The sequence below is a fragment of the Homalodisca vitripennis genome, chromosome X (assembly GCF_021130785.1).
Source record: "Homalodisca vitripennis isolate AUS2020 chromosome X, UT_GWSS_2.1, whole genome shotgun sequence".
NCBI classification, from domain to species: Eukaryota; Metazoa; Arthropoda; class Insecta; order Hemiptera; family Cicadellidae; genus Homalodisca; species Homalodisca vitripennis.
In genome coordinates, this window is record NC_060215.1 from 68,287,757 (window position 1) to 68,307,873 (window position 20,117).

The 20,117-nt window shown below is 30.5% G+C and overlaps 2 protein-coding genes across 2 annotated transcripts in view; one reads left to right on the top strand and one right to left on the bottom strand.

Annotated features, from left to right (window-relative positions):
- Positions 1-11,458, top strand: part of LOC124369136 — an 80,453-nt gene extending 68,995 nt beyond the window's left edge. The window contains exons 22-26 of the mRNA XM_046826908.1: positions 4,244-4,507; positions 6,417-6,633; positions 9,107-9,331; positions 10,779-10,999; positions 11,101-11,458. Coding sequence (XP_046682864.1) covers positions 4,244-4,507; positions 6,417-6,633; positions 9,107-9,331; positions 10,779-10,999; positions 11,101-11,199 — 1,026 coding nt within the window. The 3' untranslated portion in view covers positions 11,200-11,458. The remainder of the gene's footprint in view (positions 1-4,243; positions 4,508-6,416; positions 6,634-9,106; positions 9,332-10,778; positions 11,000-11,100) is intronic.
- A 7,562-nt stretch (positions 11,459-19,020) lies between these two features.
- The window catches only part of LOC124369137 (CXXC-type zinc finger protein 1-like), a 78,415-nt gene continuing 77,318 nt past the window's right edge, over positions 19,021-20,117 (bottom strand). The window contains 1 exon segment of the mRNA XM_046826909.1: positions 19,021-19,333. Within this exon segment, the coding sequence (XP_046682865.1) occupies positions 19,328-19,333 (6 nt within the window). The 3' untranslated portion in view covers positions 19,021-19,327.

Here is a 20,117-nt window from a genome sequence, read left to right on the forward strand (position 1 = left end):
GTTTCTTGTTGTTTTCTTTCAGCCATTTACTTTTGTTTTCACAAGTGAAAATCAGGACCCCTTGTCTCCTGTTGAAGATTGGGAGAGTTTGGACATTCCTTTTCTTCCACGATCGCTTCCAGGATGAAGTTCTGAATTGTTTCCATTTCATCAGATCAGAGTAGGGTTTCTAGAAAGTCGGAGTGAAGTATTTCCACCCTTATACCCTCTAAGGCTTGTTTGTATGACGGTTTATGGAGAGGTGCAGATTGCTCCTTTCGTGACCCCTGTTGTCCCTCTTCGTTTCTTGTTTTTCATGCTCTGATGAGCTTCCAGAGTGGAGCCATCAGAGTGAGGTCTTTTTAGTTTTTCCTCTCTTTGTCTTTTGAGCCACATGTTTTGCTCTTCTGGGATTAGGTTTAAGGCCAAATCTGTGGATTCGTATTGGGAATACCCACGTCTTCGATACCATGCCTTACGTAAATGGGCGGAGCCACCTAATTTAGGGATTGCTGGGTCTGGCCTTTCGGCTATTGCTCCCTCTACCCTTTGGTGGACATCCTCCTCCAATGTGTCGACTCAGGACTCAATCTGGGAATCCAGGACTTCTGCTAGGAAGTCCGCCTGTCTCTTTTGTCTGTATTGGTTGTTCAGGATAGCTAGGGTAAACACCCATTTCTAATTCCTCTATTTGATGTGGATTGTCATCCTCTTCTTGAGAGTTGTTTGAGCTCTCTAGTTTTACTTGGTTTTTAGTTTTTTCATTTGTACTCATTGTGTTTCCACAAGTAGCAAAGATCTAAAGGTCACTCAAAGCAGTGACCCGCTCTCCTTGGGGAAGGCTATGTTTATACTGGAGGTCGCCAGGTATTCAGAGTACGCATATTAAAGATCAAGCTCTCCCTTGACCATGCAGCCCTCGGCATATGCTGTTCCACCTTGGCTTAGGAAGACAGAGAAAATTAGATACAGTTATAGGAAAGTATAATTGAAGTTAGATTTTTGGGGAAGATTTTCTCAAAAGCTGAGGGTAGACTGAAATGAAGTGTGTGCGTGGTAGATGATAGCAAAGGAGCCCACCAGTTCAGCTCAGCCTGATCGGATTTATTAGAAGACAAGAAATGGATAGGTATTTACGAGGTGAACGCGCATGGAAGTTCAACACTAGAAAAAAAGAGAAGATGACTGTGATTGTGCTATAACGACGCACTGGCTTGGCTCATGTGTTGGGGTATGAAAACCCCGCCACTTCACAACCCACTCGCCCATTACCATAATAAAATTGTCTACGGCTTCAACACAAGCTGGAACATTTCCTATTGGAAAAATGAAGAGATTTAGCCGAAAACGTAAATCTCATATAATGGTTGATTAGCTAGCTTGTTTTGTTTTATATAAAAACTACATGGGAGGTATAGATTGCCTACATGAAAACATTTCTAAACTATGCATAAATATAAGAGGGAAGAAATGGTATTGGCAGTTGTAATGTTTTCCGCTAAATGCTTCGGTGAACAAATTCATGGCAACTTCACCATATGCCATTCAGAGTAAAAGTGAACTTGATTTGCTTGTATATACAAGAGTGATCTGCCAAACACATTTCCAAAAGTATGTGCAACGTTTATCATTAAGGAGACCGCCAAGTCTTGTGAAACCAGTGGAATCAAGAGTAGTGTATGAGATACGTTTTGACAGAGTGAACTACTACCTAGTAACCAACGAAAAACAATCTAGATGTGCCCAGTACAAATATAAAAGTGTATGGTTAAAATGTAACACGTGCAACGTGGCAATTCACCAACACTGTTCCCAAAAATTTCATCCTGGACAATAAAAAAACCAACATGAGATGCGTTATTTCTAGTTTGATGTAATTTAGTTAAGGCCTATTTTATTATATACTGTCAAATAAAGTTATATTCATGAATAATTGTAGTTTTGACACCACCCCTTTTATACCCACTGTTCCTATTTTGGAACTATTGGATACCATCCCGTTCAGTCCCACTGTTCGCATTTGGGAACATTAATTTTTTAAAGATAAAATAAAAAATTAGCCAAATTTTGCTAGGAACATCTTTAGTTCGTAATATTACAGTAGTTTTATCAAAATTTTATATTTGATTAAAAAAATAATAATTTAGATCCAAATGGGTTTAAAGATACCCTTTAACAAACAATTAATACCTCTCAACTGTGACATGTTTGGCACACTTGGCTTGTGCACGTGTAACATAAAGTGACCATGCTCGCTTATACATTGACGGATTTTATTGAGAAAAGTGCCGTTGGAATTGTTATAAAAAGTGAAAAATAGTTAATATCTTGTAACTATTTTTATAACTAATGCAAACAGCTAATACCTTTCAACTAATAAAATCTTTGTTGCTCCCGGCTTGTGAAAGCATACCTATAAAGTGATCCTGCTCACTTATGCGTTGACAGATTTCTTTGCATAAGGTACCATTAGAATTGTTATAAAACTTACTAAGTTGTTGGTATCAACAGTCACCATTTTATTAATATTAAAGCAAATCATACAATTATTTTTTTAATTTTTTCTTACATATTATTACATGTATACAAAGTTTGATAGCTGTAGCTTTTCTAGAGATATTGTTTTATTAACAATACAAAATGGTGGCTAGCGGCTGATCGAGACATTTATTGACCTATGTTTGTATGACATTTTTTGTTTGAAATGATGTGAACTATCACCCACAGAAGTTTATGACACCCTTTTGTGGACATCTTGCATATAAACACAACTAAATTTAAAGAAATTTTAATTGAGACTTCACCTACTTTCAAATAACAATTAAAAAAATCAATTTATAATTTCTAAATTTTGTCACCATTTTTCAATATAACCTATCCATGTTATGTCACATTAATAAAATGTTAGTGAAATTAATATATTACTGATGTAAGTATAAAATTAGAATACTACATAACTGTTTATCATCACTTGCAGCCATTATATCCTTAGTATTCCATTTTTGTTATAATATATTTGATTTATTAATCACACTAAGGTTTTATTATTCATCTTGGACACAACTCTAATAGTTAAAATAAAAATAATGTCATTTGATGTATTATTACATTAGAAATGAATTTCATAATCATGCTTAAATATGGCAAAATGTGACATTAAAAAAAACTTTGGTAGGTTACAGCTCCTGAATATGTTCAAAAAAATTGTCAGAAATAAAAAAAGTTTTAAAATGTTATGTTATATTTGAAATTGAGCATATAGGGTGTTTCATGAGAAATGCAGTAGTTGGCTGCCATGTTGGAAAATGGTGATAGAATGTTGAAATTCTTATTTTTAATGGTTATTAAGAAGTAGGTTGTCTCTTGTTTAGACTACCTGTTAATTTCAGTTGTTTTTTTTAATATCAATGGTAGTAATACAGTTGGACACTCTGTTTATCATTACAAAAAGATGTATTATAGTTGTAATCAATATTTTATAGAAACAATTGTAATTTTGAATTTGAAAATATTTGATTTTCTTCCTTGATTTGTTATACAAATCTCAATTATGTGTAAATATAAGTTGTTATTATATCAATTGATTCAATTAAATTCCTAACTCCTAGATTTAATGTTAAATAATATTTGAGTCTTAAAATGTCTTAAAATATATGACAGACATAATGTGTCTCATTGCTCTAAAAAGACCTGTGTGTTAGTTTGAAAAATGTTCATCTCAACAGATCCAAAGACATCATTATTTTTCTCACTATTTGATGGTGATGTCATAATGCTGAAATCTAGCTAAAGGTTCTTGATCTCCAGAGAAAATAATAAAACACTGACTGTGAATTAGAACTAACATATTTTTTTTAGGATATATTTTTTAAAATATCTATTAGTAAATTTTTGTGATTAATGTTCATCTGCTCTGTATTAACTCATTTCCTTGTTCTACATGTAAAGTTCTATGCACAAATTTAATTTTTTGCGAATAGATTAAATAAAGATTAAAGAAATCAGCACTACCTTAAAATATTATGTATAACCACATTGTTTAGCATTAGATTAATTATTTCTATTGAATATGTATACAACATTCCATAACGTATTGTTCTTTATAGTATTCCACTTATCCAAAATTCATTACGGCTTGTAGCACTACTCATTTTTAGACCTTAATTCTTATTATATATTCCAACAGTACATTATTGTTTGTAAATACATTAATGATATCAATGCTTGAACATTTATTTTTGCATCTAAGAAATAGAAGTTATAGATGAAGGCAGAGGGGGTTGTGTTTGACTATCCTACAGCATGGACAACTCTACAAGTAATGGGGAACTCTAAATGGCTTCCTACTCCCAACGGAAAACTTCATCACTTTCTAGACTCTGCTGTAACTTCCACCACTGACCAAACCATCACTGGGAATGTCTTACTGACAAATGGTTTCTTCAGAGATGTCATTACTGATTCCTTGAATGGAAAAAACTTTAATTTTATAATGAAAGATTCACTTTCTAAGAAGAAAGAAAATCAGGTAACTTACTTCTTATCAATTACTTCCCAAGTTTGAAAATTACAACTATAATTAGTCATTCAGTTTTATTCATATTGTTTATTGCCTTTTATCACACTCCTAGATTTTGATTGGAGTTTTAGCACATGACTATTTACTAAGTTATTAAAGCGTATAAGTTAATCCTCTAATTCTCAGGTTTGTTTTTACTATGTATTAACGTTTATTAATATATTAATCTCAATAAATAAGTTACCAGTGTGTTCCTAATGAATCAGAATATTACAAGTGCTTACAACTAAAAGAAATGTTGTTAGTAAGTTTGAATAAACCGTTGTTAGTGCTAACTTCATGTTGATATAGCTTAGCTGATATATAAAAGCTTAGATTTTCAGCTTTAAGATAACAGGTATTGTTATTGACAATAGATTTTTCCAAAGGATAATTACTTATTTTATAAATAGATTTACAGATTTTCAAATGTAAGAAATGTCATGCTCAAAGAACATGTTTTATAGGTGTACTTTAGAATTAGAACAACATGCCTCAAAACAGTTTAAGGAATCTTTTGCAAATCAGCCAGAATAAGTCTGCTAGCACAGGAAAAGTAGATGACAAGCTTTCAATCTTAATAAATAAATAAATAAATAAATAAGGCCTTTATTCTTGAGCGGATTTCAGTTTACAATCTGTTTTACAAATCGACTCACGTCAAACTAATCATAACAGTACAATTCGTATTTTAAAACTGTGACACCCAAATATTGCGTGCTGGTTAATCACATCATCTTTTTATTATGTAATATTTTATATTTAAAGTTTGTATGTATTGCGTTCCTACAGGTAAGTTAAGTTTAATTTGTGCAAAACATTATCTATGACATTGTAAATAATAACTAATGGTTGACTAGTAATTGGCCTTCACTTAGGCATATACTATGTAAGCCTGATCATAACACCACGTTCAACACCTCCTTTGCAATAACAGCTCTATAAAAATCAAATTGCATTTCTAGGCAAGGCCTAGTGGCACCATAAAAATAGTTCAGTGAATTCTGTGCCTAAGAATAATTAATAACCATTGATCAAACAATACAAACAAATATTTTTTTAAATATACATCAATATTATATATCAATATAATATAATATCAAAATTAAATGAAATAATACTATATGAATAGATAACTGCAATATAACTTAATATTGTGTTTTTCTATTAAGAACACTTAAAGAAATTCAAATATTTTATAAAATATACTTTCTACTAAAAAGGTAGAAAATTCATCTTTAAGAGTGTTTGATCCATAAAGGGTTTTTATTTAATTTTGGGTACAAGTTCTATATGTTATACTCTTGATACTGAAAATCAACTTTAAACTTAAAATAATATGGCTTCTAGTTACCCAAAGTGTTGACCTTTTACACACTTTTACTTACACAGCTAGCTAAAAGACAATGTCTATTGTTTGGGTGAAATTTTCACAAAATGTTTACTAAAGTATGGACGACCAAAAAGGTATATTTAAATTTGATCAACTATAAAAAATGTTTCCATTTCATATTAAAGGATTTTTCAAAGTGAAAATGGCAATCTCATTAAAAGACGGAATGTCATCCAATTCGAAGTACTCTAAGTGAAAGGAAAAAGATTTAAAAGTTGTACATGCTTAGCAATTGGGCACTATGAATTTCAAATCAGTGACACACCTGGAGTGTAAGCACTGGCAGTAAGCGTACTTGTGGAAGACACGCAGGCAACCTTTGCTGTCTCTCAGCGGCCTACTATTATTTTATTACAATAAATTCTCAAAATTGTCAACATTGGTCAAACTTGGTTGTACAAACTGACATAACATACAATTTAGGGTTTACATGTTAGTTTGTAAAACTTTACGTGCTAATTATGCTGTAGGTGCCTTTTGTTTTAGAGAGTGTCAGGGAAAAAGCATTTCACTGGAATCATAAGATGTGACAACGTACATGTGAAAGGAGATGCAAGATTTGGATCAATCAATAGTTTAAATATTGAAGATATAGATTCAAGACTGGTGCGTCGTACAGTTGACTATAATGTAAAAAATAAACCTGTGAAAGGACATAAAACATTCATGTCTGGTTTCAAAGCTTCTCGCTTAAGATCCTCAGGTAAAAGATCTGCATCATGTGTGTTAATGAACTAGTAAGATAAAATACTGCTATTTTTTTCTCTGCTTTCTATAGTTTGGGGTCTTTCAGTTTTTTGCACTCCCACTTTCAGTGGTTGTTTAAAGCCTCAACATCTCACTTCTACAAAGCCTTGAAAATATCTGTCCTGTAAATGGTGGTTTAATGGGGTTTACACATGACCTCTCCACACAACACTTACACAAGTTTACAACCAAAAACACTTTGAAAAGACTGAAAACTACTACAAGAATAATGGTTGTTCACATGTTATATTTTGTATTAGCTGTATTAGGATGTTGTATAAAAATGATTTATATGGGAGTCATTAATAATTAATGTAATGGACATTAATAAAACCATGCAAATGTATTCCCTATGTAGGAAATTACAATTTTACCTTATTTATTTATTTACTAAACTAAAGTTTTATCTTAATTTAGAAAGACTAAAATTAAAAACCAAGCTGTTTCATATGAAAACTAACAAATCAAATTAAAAATGTTGATGTTTATGAAACCAGTGACAAGATGGGTAAATATGTAAGTAGTATCAGCAGAAAATATTCTTTAAATTATTTACTTGTAAAATCACTATTTATTCATAGGAAGCCATTTTATTGAGGTTTTAATCTAATCTGATAATTTGTTATTTTTTAAACTGCATATATTTTAATGTAATTGTATATTTACAAAAAGAGTTAACCAAATGTTATGTGACTTTCACTATTATAGATAGCTTTTTTCAACCTGAATGAAGCTTTCTTATGTTATTCACTGAACCTTAAAATGTTATATGTTAAGATTTTGTCTGCTAAAATAATTTCACTCCTTACATATAATTCTAATTCTTAATATTATTGTGTATTATGACTACTGTCCAATTTTATGTTTCACAGTGTATTGAATTTTCACTAAGACAATTAAATTCTTGATATATTGGTCTTGCTGTGGACAGCCATTTCTAGTCAACAAATGTTAAACCAAGTTAAGATGGAGGATATAATACAATATAATACTGATATAAGGAAACGCATGCGGTGGTACCACAAAATTGTGATAGAATTGATTTTCAGCACTTTTCTAGTCAATTCATTTTTAGCCTATTAGCCTTATATGATAGGAAGGTCCTCAGCCAGTGGTGGGCAGCAAATATTATTTGTTAACAACATTTAAAGAAAAGCCGATGTACTGCTTCCCATTAGGCAGACATAACATCACTTGCCAGAGGCTGAGCTTTTGGGTGAGGGACATTTACAAAGATAAGGAAAAATTGTAAGATGTGTTACAAAGCACTATGGAAGATGTGGATTGCAAAAAAGCTAAGAGTGTACAAAAAATAACAACCTACCATGAAAAATTTCCAGGCCTTACTTATGCAAGGAATTCTTAAAAGAACACTACAAATAAATAACAAACTACAAAGTCTTAGTTCTTAGTCTTATTTACTTGGTGTTATTTCACCTTTTTAGATTATAAAGCATAATCATATAAACAAATCTAATAAACATAATTAATAAAATAAACGTGATCTTTGAATTATTTACTCCATAATTTTTTTTTTCAATAATTTTAGCCGAATGAAGGAAGGAAATGTGTAAAAAAGTTAAATAAAAGCAAATTATTTTTCTAACATATATCAAAGATTAGAAGTAATAGAGATTTATTTATAAAACAATGTCCTAACAAATCAGATTTTGTAATACATTTTAGCCATATTTATCAATGTGTCATACATGGCAATAACAATCACACTTTCAGCAGCTTATTCAAATAACTAAACATGCCATATTGCAATAAAGCAAAGTTCTGTAGGACTAGATAATGTACTGCACACTTAACAGATGATGTATTAATCGTAAATGATGTTCAACAAAACTGTGTAGGACCACAGCACCAAAATAGATCTTAATAGCTTGTTCTACCATTATTGATGTATCTATAATGTAAGGTATGACTGACTTGCCGATTGGTACGTCGTAGCATATGATGTGCTAAATAGGTCATTTTAGAGTTCAAACAAAATGTTTACAACTATTTAAAGGTGACAGATCAAATTTATCCTAACTAAATCTTTAACTAGCTCAAAATTCTTGATTTAAAAGTCATACTTTAGAACGAGATGCAGTGATATTGAAGACTATCTATAAAATTGAGTTTTTTAAACTGTCAAGTTATTAAAAAGTCATAAAAGGAAAAAAAATCATAATAAGGAATTGTCTATAAGCCATCCAAACATACAATTTAAAGTTTTTATCATGTGCACACAAAATTATTTGCAATGCAATAATTACCAACAATACAGTTACATGTGGCAGGAAAATGCCAAGTCTACTGTATAGTTACTTCCAAGTTCCCTCTGATACACTTGTTTGTTAGGAAAGTGTCTTGAGAATAGATAACTTAATTTGGAAATAAAAAATGTCTTATGATTTTATATTCTCCTGTCTACCTAGGTGGTGTGAATGGTATTGCAGAGGGTCTTATAGCAAGAGATAACTTCCCAGAAATTCTTCCCCCATTATATGTACGATCACTGACTATCACAGGAAATATCCAAGCCAAGATTATCAACAGCTTTAATATTGATAGATTCATAAACGATTGTGTTTATTTAAATCATTCTGATACTCAGTTTATTGGTCGAAAGTTCCATATTCAGGGGAATGTAACTTTCCAAGGTAAGTTTCTTCTTTTAACGTGGTGCAATTGGTGTTCAGTCGGGTTAATTCTTTTTAATCAAATAAAACTTTTTATTCACAGCTTTTTATGATACCATTTCTGAAGACAGGAAAATTTAACAATGTATTGATAATTACACAAGGAATTGTAAGCATATAAGTATTATTTAGAGCTATAATTTAATAAGGCCCATAGAAAATGGCGAAATGATATGAAATTCGTAGTATTTATATTACAGATAACGAAATAGAGTGACACATTTTTTATTTATAAAATGAATTTTAATTTCATTAAGTACTATTTTATTAAATAAATTACATTTTAATAAAATAACGTAATTTTTTAAGCTATAAAATGTTAAAGACATGTTATGTAAATCCCTAAAGTTATGACTCATATATGTACAGTACACAATTTACATTATTCTTTTCACGTGTTTTCCCATCTACTTTAAATGTCTATAATTACTTGTGGAATGTTAAAAAATTTGTTTTTATATGTTTTCTATTTACAGGAAAGTTATTGCAATCAAATCACTTTTTGGTTATTTACCTTTAATAGCCCTTTAAGACAGTGTCCTTGAAGACAGAAACATAGATAATTTCTTTTGATCACTCCATGAGAAATTACAAAGTAGGAAATTCAGAACATTTTGTAACCAAGCCCAAATAAAAACAGCTGAGAAAAAAATTAATTCAATTAGCAGGCTGTACAGATTTGTTGCTGCTACTGTTCTTGCTTCAGATAACATCAGCTTTGTATTCTGAGGTTTCTTGTTTTATTACATTTTTCAGCTATCCATCAGATTATAGTAAATATTTTCAACAATTGTTGTATATCAATTAAATTAATAAACATTAAAATTAATATAAAAATATGTTTCCTAGAGAATAATTACATGTTTTACGAAGAGTCTGTAAGTAAATTTTATACATTTTCACACCATAATTGAAAAATGTCTTAAAATGAAGTGTAGTAAAATTTATCACTCATCGTTTAAAAGATACATTTGTAATAATTATACTTTCAATTATGAGGTAATATCTAGAACACTTTTTTTATTAGCCAATGAATATAGGCTTGTGTTTTTTGTCAAATCAATATCATGTTCCTCCAAAGAACGTTCTGCACTCTTTTCTCTGAGTAAGAATTTATCAAAAATCCCTTGAACAAGCTGAAAATTAACATAATTTTGATAAATTACAAATTAAAAGTTAACTAACTAACAAATTATTTATGTACAGTATTTATAAAAAATTTAGTTATATAAATAGAACTACTACTTATGTGTAGAAGTTAAGAAATACTCATGATTATATTGGACATTCTTGTCACTTTTCCTTTGTCTGTTCCTAGATCAAAAAGTCACTGACCTATTTGACTTTAACTGTAAAAAGTTTATTTAGTTACTGAATGATTACTTTCATATTGCTAATTATGTTTTAGGAAACGTGACAACATCAAATATTAATAACATTCCAAATAATGAACTTGTATTTGTTAAAAGTGGAAAAAATCCAATCTCCATAACAAAATGTAAGAGGTTTACGAAAAATATATTAATTGATTCTAATTTTAATGCTACCATTTTGAATGGTAACAGTCTATCTGCAAGATACAAAATGAATATGAAAATACATGAAAACACAACTGTGAAAGGATCACTCGTAAGTTCACACTATGTTTAAATAATACACTGATTTCACATACAAAATTTACATTATTTTATAATTTTAACTCTATCTCTAATAGTTTTTTTAATTTATAGGAATTAAAGTCTGCAACAGAGCTGAGCACATTGTACGCACAGAAAGTCTTCGTTGGGAGTAAGCAGCTCATGTACCTTAATGGATCATATTCTCCATAAAATTATTTTATTTGTGACAGCTGTGATTTTATGTATTTACAAAAGTACATAAATATGTTAATTATGAAAATATAAAAGTGTAAACTTATACAAGTATTACTTTTATTACTTGCTAAAAAATTACTTGCTATCCTGATAGTGTGTGTTAAGGCTAATCTAAGTTTTAAATGTATTCCATGAATGTCTACATGTGGTTAAACTATTTGTTGCATTTCTCAGCTTTATATAAAATATAATAAACATGTTTATTTAAAAGGCAGAACGTTTACTTTTATTTCGTTCAACACCTGTCCTTGACTTTGTTTACAGTTCTGTGCTTTTTTTTATATTGCAATCTTTAACAGAAAATGGAGAAAGAATTCAAATCCATTTATTTTATAGAACTAATTTACTTAATTGGAAAGAATAAGATTTTCTCTATTTTTATTGAAATATAAAAAGAAATTGCTTTTTTAATATTTTGCGCATAAACAAAAATTAAGTAAATTTTAGTAAACAAATATCATTAGTTAAAATACTAATTCACGGAAAATATTGTGTCAAACAGGCCATTAGTAATTGAAATACAAAACATTAAATTTTAGGTTCTATTATTAAATACGTATATCACCACTAAGAATCATAAACTATAAGCAATAACACAAAAAGTGGTATGTGCTACAGAACAATGCAGTGGTGTGTGAAAGGGAGTACCGATGGTCCAGCGGTCTAAGACTTTGGACCTGAGTTAGAGATAGCACACTTTCAAATCCTGTCTGTGACCTTTGCATTTTTTTCAGTACCATTGAACTTCTTATTCTGTTTGATTAGGTCCTTGCACAAGCCAGTGGTCATAAGAACAGGCAGAATAAGGCTTAAAAGAGAATTGGCCTCTCCTTAAAAAAAAGAAACACGCAACTGATGCCGTTGGCTGGTTAAGTTTGTACTATGGACCACTGGCACTAAGGATATTTGTTGGGCATTAGGTTTACTAATACAGTATATGTGTGTATGTATAAATATATAAAAATGTATTTAAAAATATATTACTAAAAAATAATGTATTGAAAAAACAACTAAATATAATATTAAATGAAAATTCTTTTCAAACCAGTGAAACATCTGCTACAGTCAATAAAAAAAATGTAATAAAAAATCTCTCAAAATTAATGAAAAACTGCTACAGACAATGAAGAAACTTTAACAAAAAAAATTACAAAAATCTATCAATAATCTCGTAATTATTCTACAACATTGATAGTAAGAAATTCTTTATCTTTTATTGTTCTTTTCCCATGACAACTAAGTTCAAATTATGTATTTTTTTCATCTCTGTCATCTTTCTGTTGTCTAGAACAGTAAAAAATCTGTTCGGAAGGTGCACTTTGCAGTCTTTTAACTCTGCAACTATTGTAAACCCAAATTTTTATTTTATTTTCTCCAAATTTACAATTAAGTGCTTGTTTTTTTTTCTTTAAAATCAGCTAATGTCTTGTATTATTTTTATCTTAGATTGCCTACTTTATTTATATCTTTTAAGTAAGAAAAATGTAGCAAGAAAGCATTTATTTATATTTAGCAAATACTTAAATCCTTCATTTTGTTCAGAATAATTTGCCATTATTACTAAAACTGCCGTCATCAATTCTTACAGTTATTATTTTCCTTTTTTTAAACTTTTTTTCTTACCGGTGCATGAAGTTCTAAAATATTCGAAAAAATAGTCAATATACGTTTAGTTAAATTCCTTAATAGAAACAATTTTATTAATATTAACCAATACGGGTTCAGGAAAGAGAAATCTACCAAAGACGCGCTAATAAACTTCACTAATAGGATCTATTTAAATTTAAATGAAAGCAATAAAGTTACAGGACTATTCATTGATTTTCATAAAGCTTTCGACTTAGTTAACCACAGAATTTTATTAAGTAAACTAAAATCAATAGGAATCAGAGGAATAGCTTTAAATTGGTTTACGAGCTATTTAACAGGCAGAAACCAGCAGGTAAAAATTGAGAGCTGTCTTAGTCCCCCTCTAACCATAAATTCAGGCGTCTCTCAAGGTTCAACTTCATCGGCAACTTTGTTTCTCATTTTTATTAACAATCTACTTGAACAGACTTTTTTGTGGTAAAATTAGAGTATTTGCAGATGACATTGCGATTTTTTATGCGGAAAAAGAAATAAAAATTCTACATGAAAGGATTACAACTGACATATCCTTAATGCAACGATGGTGCTGTAACAATAAAATACAAATAAATGTAAACAAAACAAAATATATAAATTTTGGATTTATAGACTTTCATTTTGAAATTCCAATTACATATCACGTACAGGATTGTACACAAACTATTCTATGTAACTGCCAAGCTATAGAACAGGTTAGTCATTTTAAGTATTTAGGAATCACTATCGATGAAAAATTGAATTGGCGAAAACATATTCAGGAGCTGAACAGCAAAATACAATCTACAATAAGAACATTCTACTTTTTAAAACAATTCTGTAATACATTTTTATTGCGAAACCTCTACTATTCTTTAGTCCAGTCAAGACAGTACGGATTAATCTATTGGGGGGGGGGGTGCGTACTAAATGCTAAGAAAACAACTCAGAGATAGCTCCTTCCCCCTATTTCAACAAATTAAAACGCTACCTATTCAACATTTATATGTATACAAAGTACTGAAACTATTTTATAGAAGAAATGGAAATGAAGGTACAACCTTCCTTGTATATGGAACAAGAAACGTAAATAGAAGAATTTTTAGAGTACCAAAAGTAAAAAAGGAAATATTTAGACTGCTTTCAGTACATAGGTCCAAAATTCTTTAATAAATTACCTATTAATATTAGATCAATAGATAAATTAAACCTTTTCAGCAATAGTGTATTCGACTGGTTAATTGAGATAAATAATGACGTTAGGTTTTTTAATAGTCATTAGCTAAAGTTAAAAGTTAGTGTATATTTTATATAAAAATTAATTTGGTTTCATGTAGCAATTGTATATAAATGGTTGTTGTATATATGTATAATGTACTGTATGTTATTGAATGCATGTACATGCATTGTGTAATAGTGATGTGTTTAAATAGCACTTTGATCTTTCTAAGACAGGAGTTATTTATATGTTTATAATGTTGATTTGTTTCTAATGTACTATATTTGCTGCTATGTTTTTTGATTTGATTTGTTTGTTGTGTGTTTTTTAAATTCGAATTGTATAAAGAGGATACTAATTGTTATGTTGTTTTTACTGTTAATATTGGATAATTTTAATTCTGACATTATATGGAAAAGTAGTTAGAATTATCTTTATATTGGTAATATTTTTTTGTATTCTTATTTTTAGTTCATTTTGTAGTTTCAGGCACCTCGGAGAGTGGCCAGCATATAATTTAATGTAACTGAACTCAAAAAGTACTGTATTAAGTTTATTTTATTTTGTTAAACCTAATCACACTACTAGACTTGTGATTAGGCTATTCCTAAGATTTTATTTTTGTAATGTTTGTGTACTCTTTTGAAGGAATAAAACATTATTCTCAGTTCTATAGCTTCAATCTCTGTCATCTTTATTCAACTCTTTTTTAATCATTATTGCTTTTTCATTAGGAATTTTTATAAATTTATTTTTATTTGTCTTACATTTTGCAGCAATTCTATATAATTATTTTGAGTTTGAACAATTTTAGAATCAATATTTTTATTTTTTTCTTAGACTTGACGTGACAGTGAATTAAATCTTCACAATTTAATAATTAATTTTTACAGATTATCAATAGATTTTTCATTGATACTTAGCAGTTTTTGCTAATATTCTTGATAGATTTTTTCATGAATTTTAAGAGAATTTTTATGTAAAGTTTCCTATTTTGTTTAAAACGTCTAAAATATAAGATTTTCCCTCATTTTTGTAACAATATGGTACAGTATCGATTTCGTTTTCTCAGACAATTTGCTTCTCATCTTTTGAGCATAGTGCTAATTTGTTCATTGTTACCGTAAAAAGTTCATGTCTGTAGTCTCTTATCACTGTCATTTCTCTAAAGTCTCTAGTATTTTCGAATAAGCATCTCTTTAAATTATCCATATTTATTGTTTTATCTACAACACTTTGCTTGATTCCTTTACATTTTACTGGATTTTTATAAAGAGATATTTATGCACGTACATTTTTGACAGCAAACTGCAAAATTCTTCTAGTATTTTGCCATTTAGCTCGTCTTTGAATTTGCTGATAACTTTCTTATTTTTACTTCTGAAACATTCGTGATTTTTTGGTTAATTGCTTGCATTAAAGTTGTTCAAATTTTCTTTAATAATTTTGTTAGGATCTTTCGACATCTCAAGGAAAAAGCTGTCCATATCCATATAACAGCAGTTCAAGTGATATCTTTAAAACAACCTGGAATAATACAAATAGTGGAATTTATATGAAAACAAGAGTATACATACAAATGTTATTTATGTCAAAACGGTATGTTAATAGATAATCCCCAACATATTATTACAGTTTTTAATAACTATGACACTAACATGGTATATATTTTGAATACAATACTGAACGGATGAACATTACTTTATTTACGACCAAAGCGTTTTCGAGTGCTGATTGTACAGTCATCCTCAGGTTGCGTAGTGGCACTGATGTTTTTTGTTGTAGTCAGGTGGATCTTCGGGTAGTCCGCTTTATGTTCTGATGTGGTGGGTGAGTAAATCATTGTTTGAATTTTTGGCTTCCTTTTTATTTTATTTTAGTATTCGACGGAGAAAGAAATGTGATTTTTTTTATTTTTGTTATATTTTTTATTTGTTATTGTTCTATTAATAGGTTGTTCAGTTTGTATTTGTGAATATTCAGGTTTTTCCAAATGTCCATTTTAAAAAGACCTTGGTTTATGAATTTTATAACCAACATAAATTTAGTTAATTATTTGAATAAACATAACATTTGGAGTTTACAAAATATAATTTGAGATGTTTTAATAGTAAAAATACTGAACTAACATTGTTACATTGTTTATATAAAAAGTAGCTATATTTTGATATGTAATCAAAGACAATTCCCTCTACAAAACCAAGAATTTGTTTTCACAATTCTTTTACATAAATTTTATCTGAAACTTCCTAATCAATAATTTGGTTATCTGAGTTTAAATTCATAATATACTTGATATAATGCTAATGTACATAGTACAGTTATTAAAAGTGTATATATGCTTAAGGGTAGTTATTTTGTGAGTTATTTATCTCAGCCAAGCATAGCTCTAAATTCACAATAATTTTTTTAATTATGTGTAATTTTTTCTTACTGATGTGCTTGATTTCATATGTTGGTAAAAAAGTGTAACTCCTACACCTCGTCTAAATTTTTTAAGAGCAATGGGCACAAGTTCCCTATAACAGGTTTATTAATGTGTATTCATGTACTCTAGATTTATATCCTCATCACTGCCTATTAAAGTAGAGTTGGACAACATATCCTGGTATTTGAAATCCCTTCACATACAAGGTGTGTTCAAAAAGTAACACAAATGTTTAAGTTTTGGGTTTGGAGGGGCCGATTGTCAAAGTTTTTGTTCTTATGTTGTTACTTATGCTCCTCAAAAGTATAATAAAATTACTTTTTCGATGGTAGCTGCTAAGGTTAGATGTCTTTTATGAACTCAATGATTTTTGTTTGTTACAAAAATAGATCAAAGAATTTGTATCAAATTGTGTGAAAATTGAAATAAAGTGCAACAAAGTGCAGAATATGTTAACAAAGGTCTATGGTGAGTCTGCTATGAGTAAAACAAGGGTTTACAAGTGGTATAAATGTTTCAGATGCAATGATTAAGAAATACTCCTTTGAAAAACCATATACTGTCTCTATTAAAGGAAGGGAGAAATGGATTAAAAAGCGAGGCCTACCCTACAAAAGGAGTCCTGAAGTTTTACACAGATGGTTCACGCCTTGACTCTAGGGCGGGATTCAGAATATAAGGACCAGGATTTAACCTAGCAGTGCCCCTGGGAAAACATGCCACACTTTTCCAAGCGGAAGTCATGGCAATAGAATCATGCGCCAGAAGACTCATACAAATGAGGACACAAGGAGCAAAATACTTGATACTGTCCGACAGCTAGGCTGCACTAAAGGCACTTGATACCTGTTCATTTGACTTGAAAGCACTCTAGGAATGCTCTGGCACAGCTGGCTAAGAATAACAGAGTAACACTCGGTTGGGTGGCGGGCCATGAGGGCATTCATGGAAATGAAAAAGCAGATATCCTCGCCAAAAAGGGAGTGGAGTCCATTATGGTGGGGCCAGAGCCAGGTTGTGGGATAGCTTCCTCCAACAGCAAAGCTCTTGTAAAAGATTGGAAAGAGAGGATAAGAAACTTTAATTGGAGTAGGGCCTCAGGATTAAGACAATCTAAAATGTTTATCTCTCCTTATGCTAAAGGGTGGGCATCTCTCCTAGATCAGAGTAAGGACGATATAAGAATGATATTAGGGATGTTGACAGGACATGGCCCCCTAAGGAAACATCTTATGAGGGTGGGCCTTAGCCAGACTGACGTATGCAGACTCTGCGGAGATAGGAGGAATCAGCAGAGCATATTTAGCTAAATTGTCCTGCCATATCAAAAATTCGGAAAAGACTCTTGGGAGCATATCTCCTCAGCCCCAAGGACATCAGAGAACAGGAGCCCTCAAATCTGATCGGCTTCTGTAAAAGTCTCAGATTCTGAGGACACAAATATAAGGGAGGCGCAAAGGTGCTATTTAGGACTAAGCATGGGGACAATCTGTCTTTTTCCCTCAGGATAAAAAAAAAAGTTTCAAAGATGGCCGTGAAGACATTGAAGATGATGAATGCTCCGAACGTCCCAGTGCATCAACAACCGATGAAAATGTGGAAAAAATGGTTAAGAACAAACACCGATTATGACCACAGAAGTCGCTGATGATGTTGGCATATCAGATGGCTCATTCCATGAAATTGATTTGAATGTTTTGGGAATGAAACATAAGGCAGCAAAATTTGTTGAATCTTGAAGAAAAAGCGGCAAATAAAAGTTGCTCAGGAGTCACTAAATGAAGTCAATCATGATGCAGAATTACTGAAATGTTATAACAGGTTACAAAACATCGGTTTATGAATATGACATTGAAACTAAGGCTCGATCATTTCAGTGGAGTCATTAAGGATTGCCAAAACCACATAAGGCTCGTCAAGTGCAATCAAACGTGAATGTTATGGTCACTGTGTTCTTCGATTTTAATGGCAAAATGCATAATGAATTCTTGCCACAAGGTCAAATGGTCAATAAGGAGTACTACCTGCAAGTTCAACGCCGTTTATATGAAGCATTGTTAGTTCATGAAATTTTTGCCATAAACAGTACTGTAACGATGCCCCAGCCTCCATATTCTCCAGACATGGATTCATGTGATGTTTTTGTTTAAAAAAATAAGAGAACCTTAGAGGGCGTTGTTTTACAAACATAAATTACATTAAAAGAGCATCACTGAAAGAGCTGAAGGCTATCCCAAAGATTGAGTTTGAGGAGTTTTTTGAGGATTGTAAGATGCACTAGCTCAAGTGCTTAATATCTAATGGAGACTATTTTGAAGGTGAAAACATTAATGTAAAAGAGAATAAATGTTTTTTTTAAATAAAACTTCCTGTTACTTTTCAAATATACCTTGTATTCAGACTTAGCCCTACATTTCTTTAAAAACGACTAGATAGGATGACTGGAGTAATATTGAGTATAGAGCATAACCATAGCTGGTGACAGTGAACAATAGACATGTGAGGCGAAGAAAGAAAAAGTAACTACAATGAAAACAAAGAATTTTATTAAGAACAAACTGATTTTAACAAAATCTAAATAGTTACAAAAATACAAATTACACTTTTAGATCATTTATTACTATGTACAGTCTACACATTACAGTTATTCTTGAAGCTTAATTTTAACTTGCCATAATCATACACCTGATTTGAACATTTAATGAGACAATTAATTTTTTAACGTGTTTATGTAACAATGTTTAATCAAAATCTATCTCAATTTCTTTGATAATCCTTCTCAGTGCGGAACACTTCCGGTCATCAATCAGGCTCACAGTATTCCCCTGGTCTCAATTCTGAAAATTAAATGTATACAAATCTAGCTGACAATCTATATTAAGATAAACAATACTATTAATTGGGTTAAACTCTCATACCATAATGTCACAACAAGAAAGAATAAGGGATCCCAATTTAAACATAGTTTAAGTTCATTCAGGCATAGAAATATATACAATGCTGAAATGCACACTGTTTGCATGAGAAATTATTTGAATTATTATTTTTATTTGTAATAGAAACTTGTACAGAGTTCACAGCAAATAATGGAAAGTCTGCATTTTCACTGTTAAAAGATATTCAGTGTCCAAAAGTGGATTGATTGATGGGATTAATAATTTTTATTGCTTATAATAATTGTTAAATTAAAACTATTCTACCATGAGCTAAGTAATAATCAACAAAAAGTACTGTTGTCTCTCTCTTTTTCTCTGTCTGAGCTGAGCATAATTTTCCAGTGTTACAGTCAAACCTCGATATAACGAACCTCAAGGGACCAGACAGAAAATTCGTTATATCGAGTATTTTGTTATAATGAGGTTCGTTATTTTGAGGTTAGGTTAGGTACAATTTCGCTACATTGAGGTTCACAGACCATCGGCTCGGCCGTGTTAAACGCTGTGAAATCGTATGCTGTATTGTATTTAAATAGTGTGTAAAACGAAATAAAAATGCATTTAATTTGGAACAATGAAACTTTATTTTTATTTTTTTGTTTCAATTAAGAATACAGTATGTAAAACAGAAAAACTGTAATACAGTAACTATTTACTTTGAAAACACATTAAAAGAAAGTTGAAA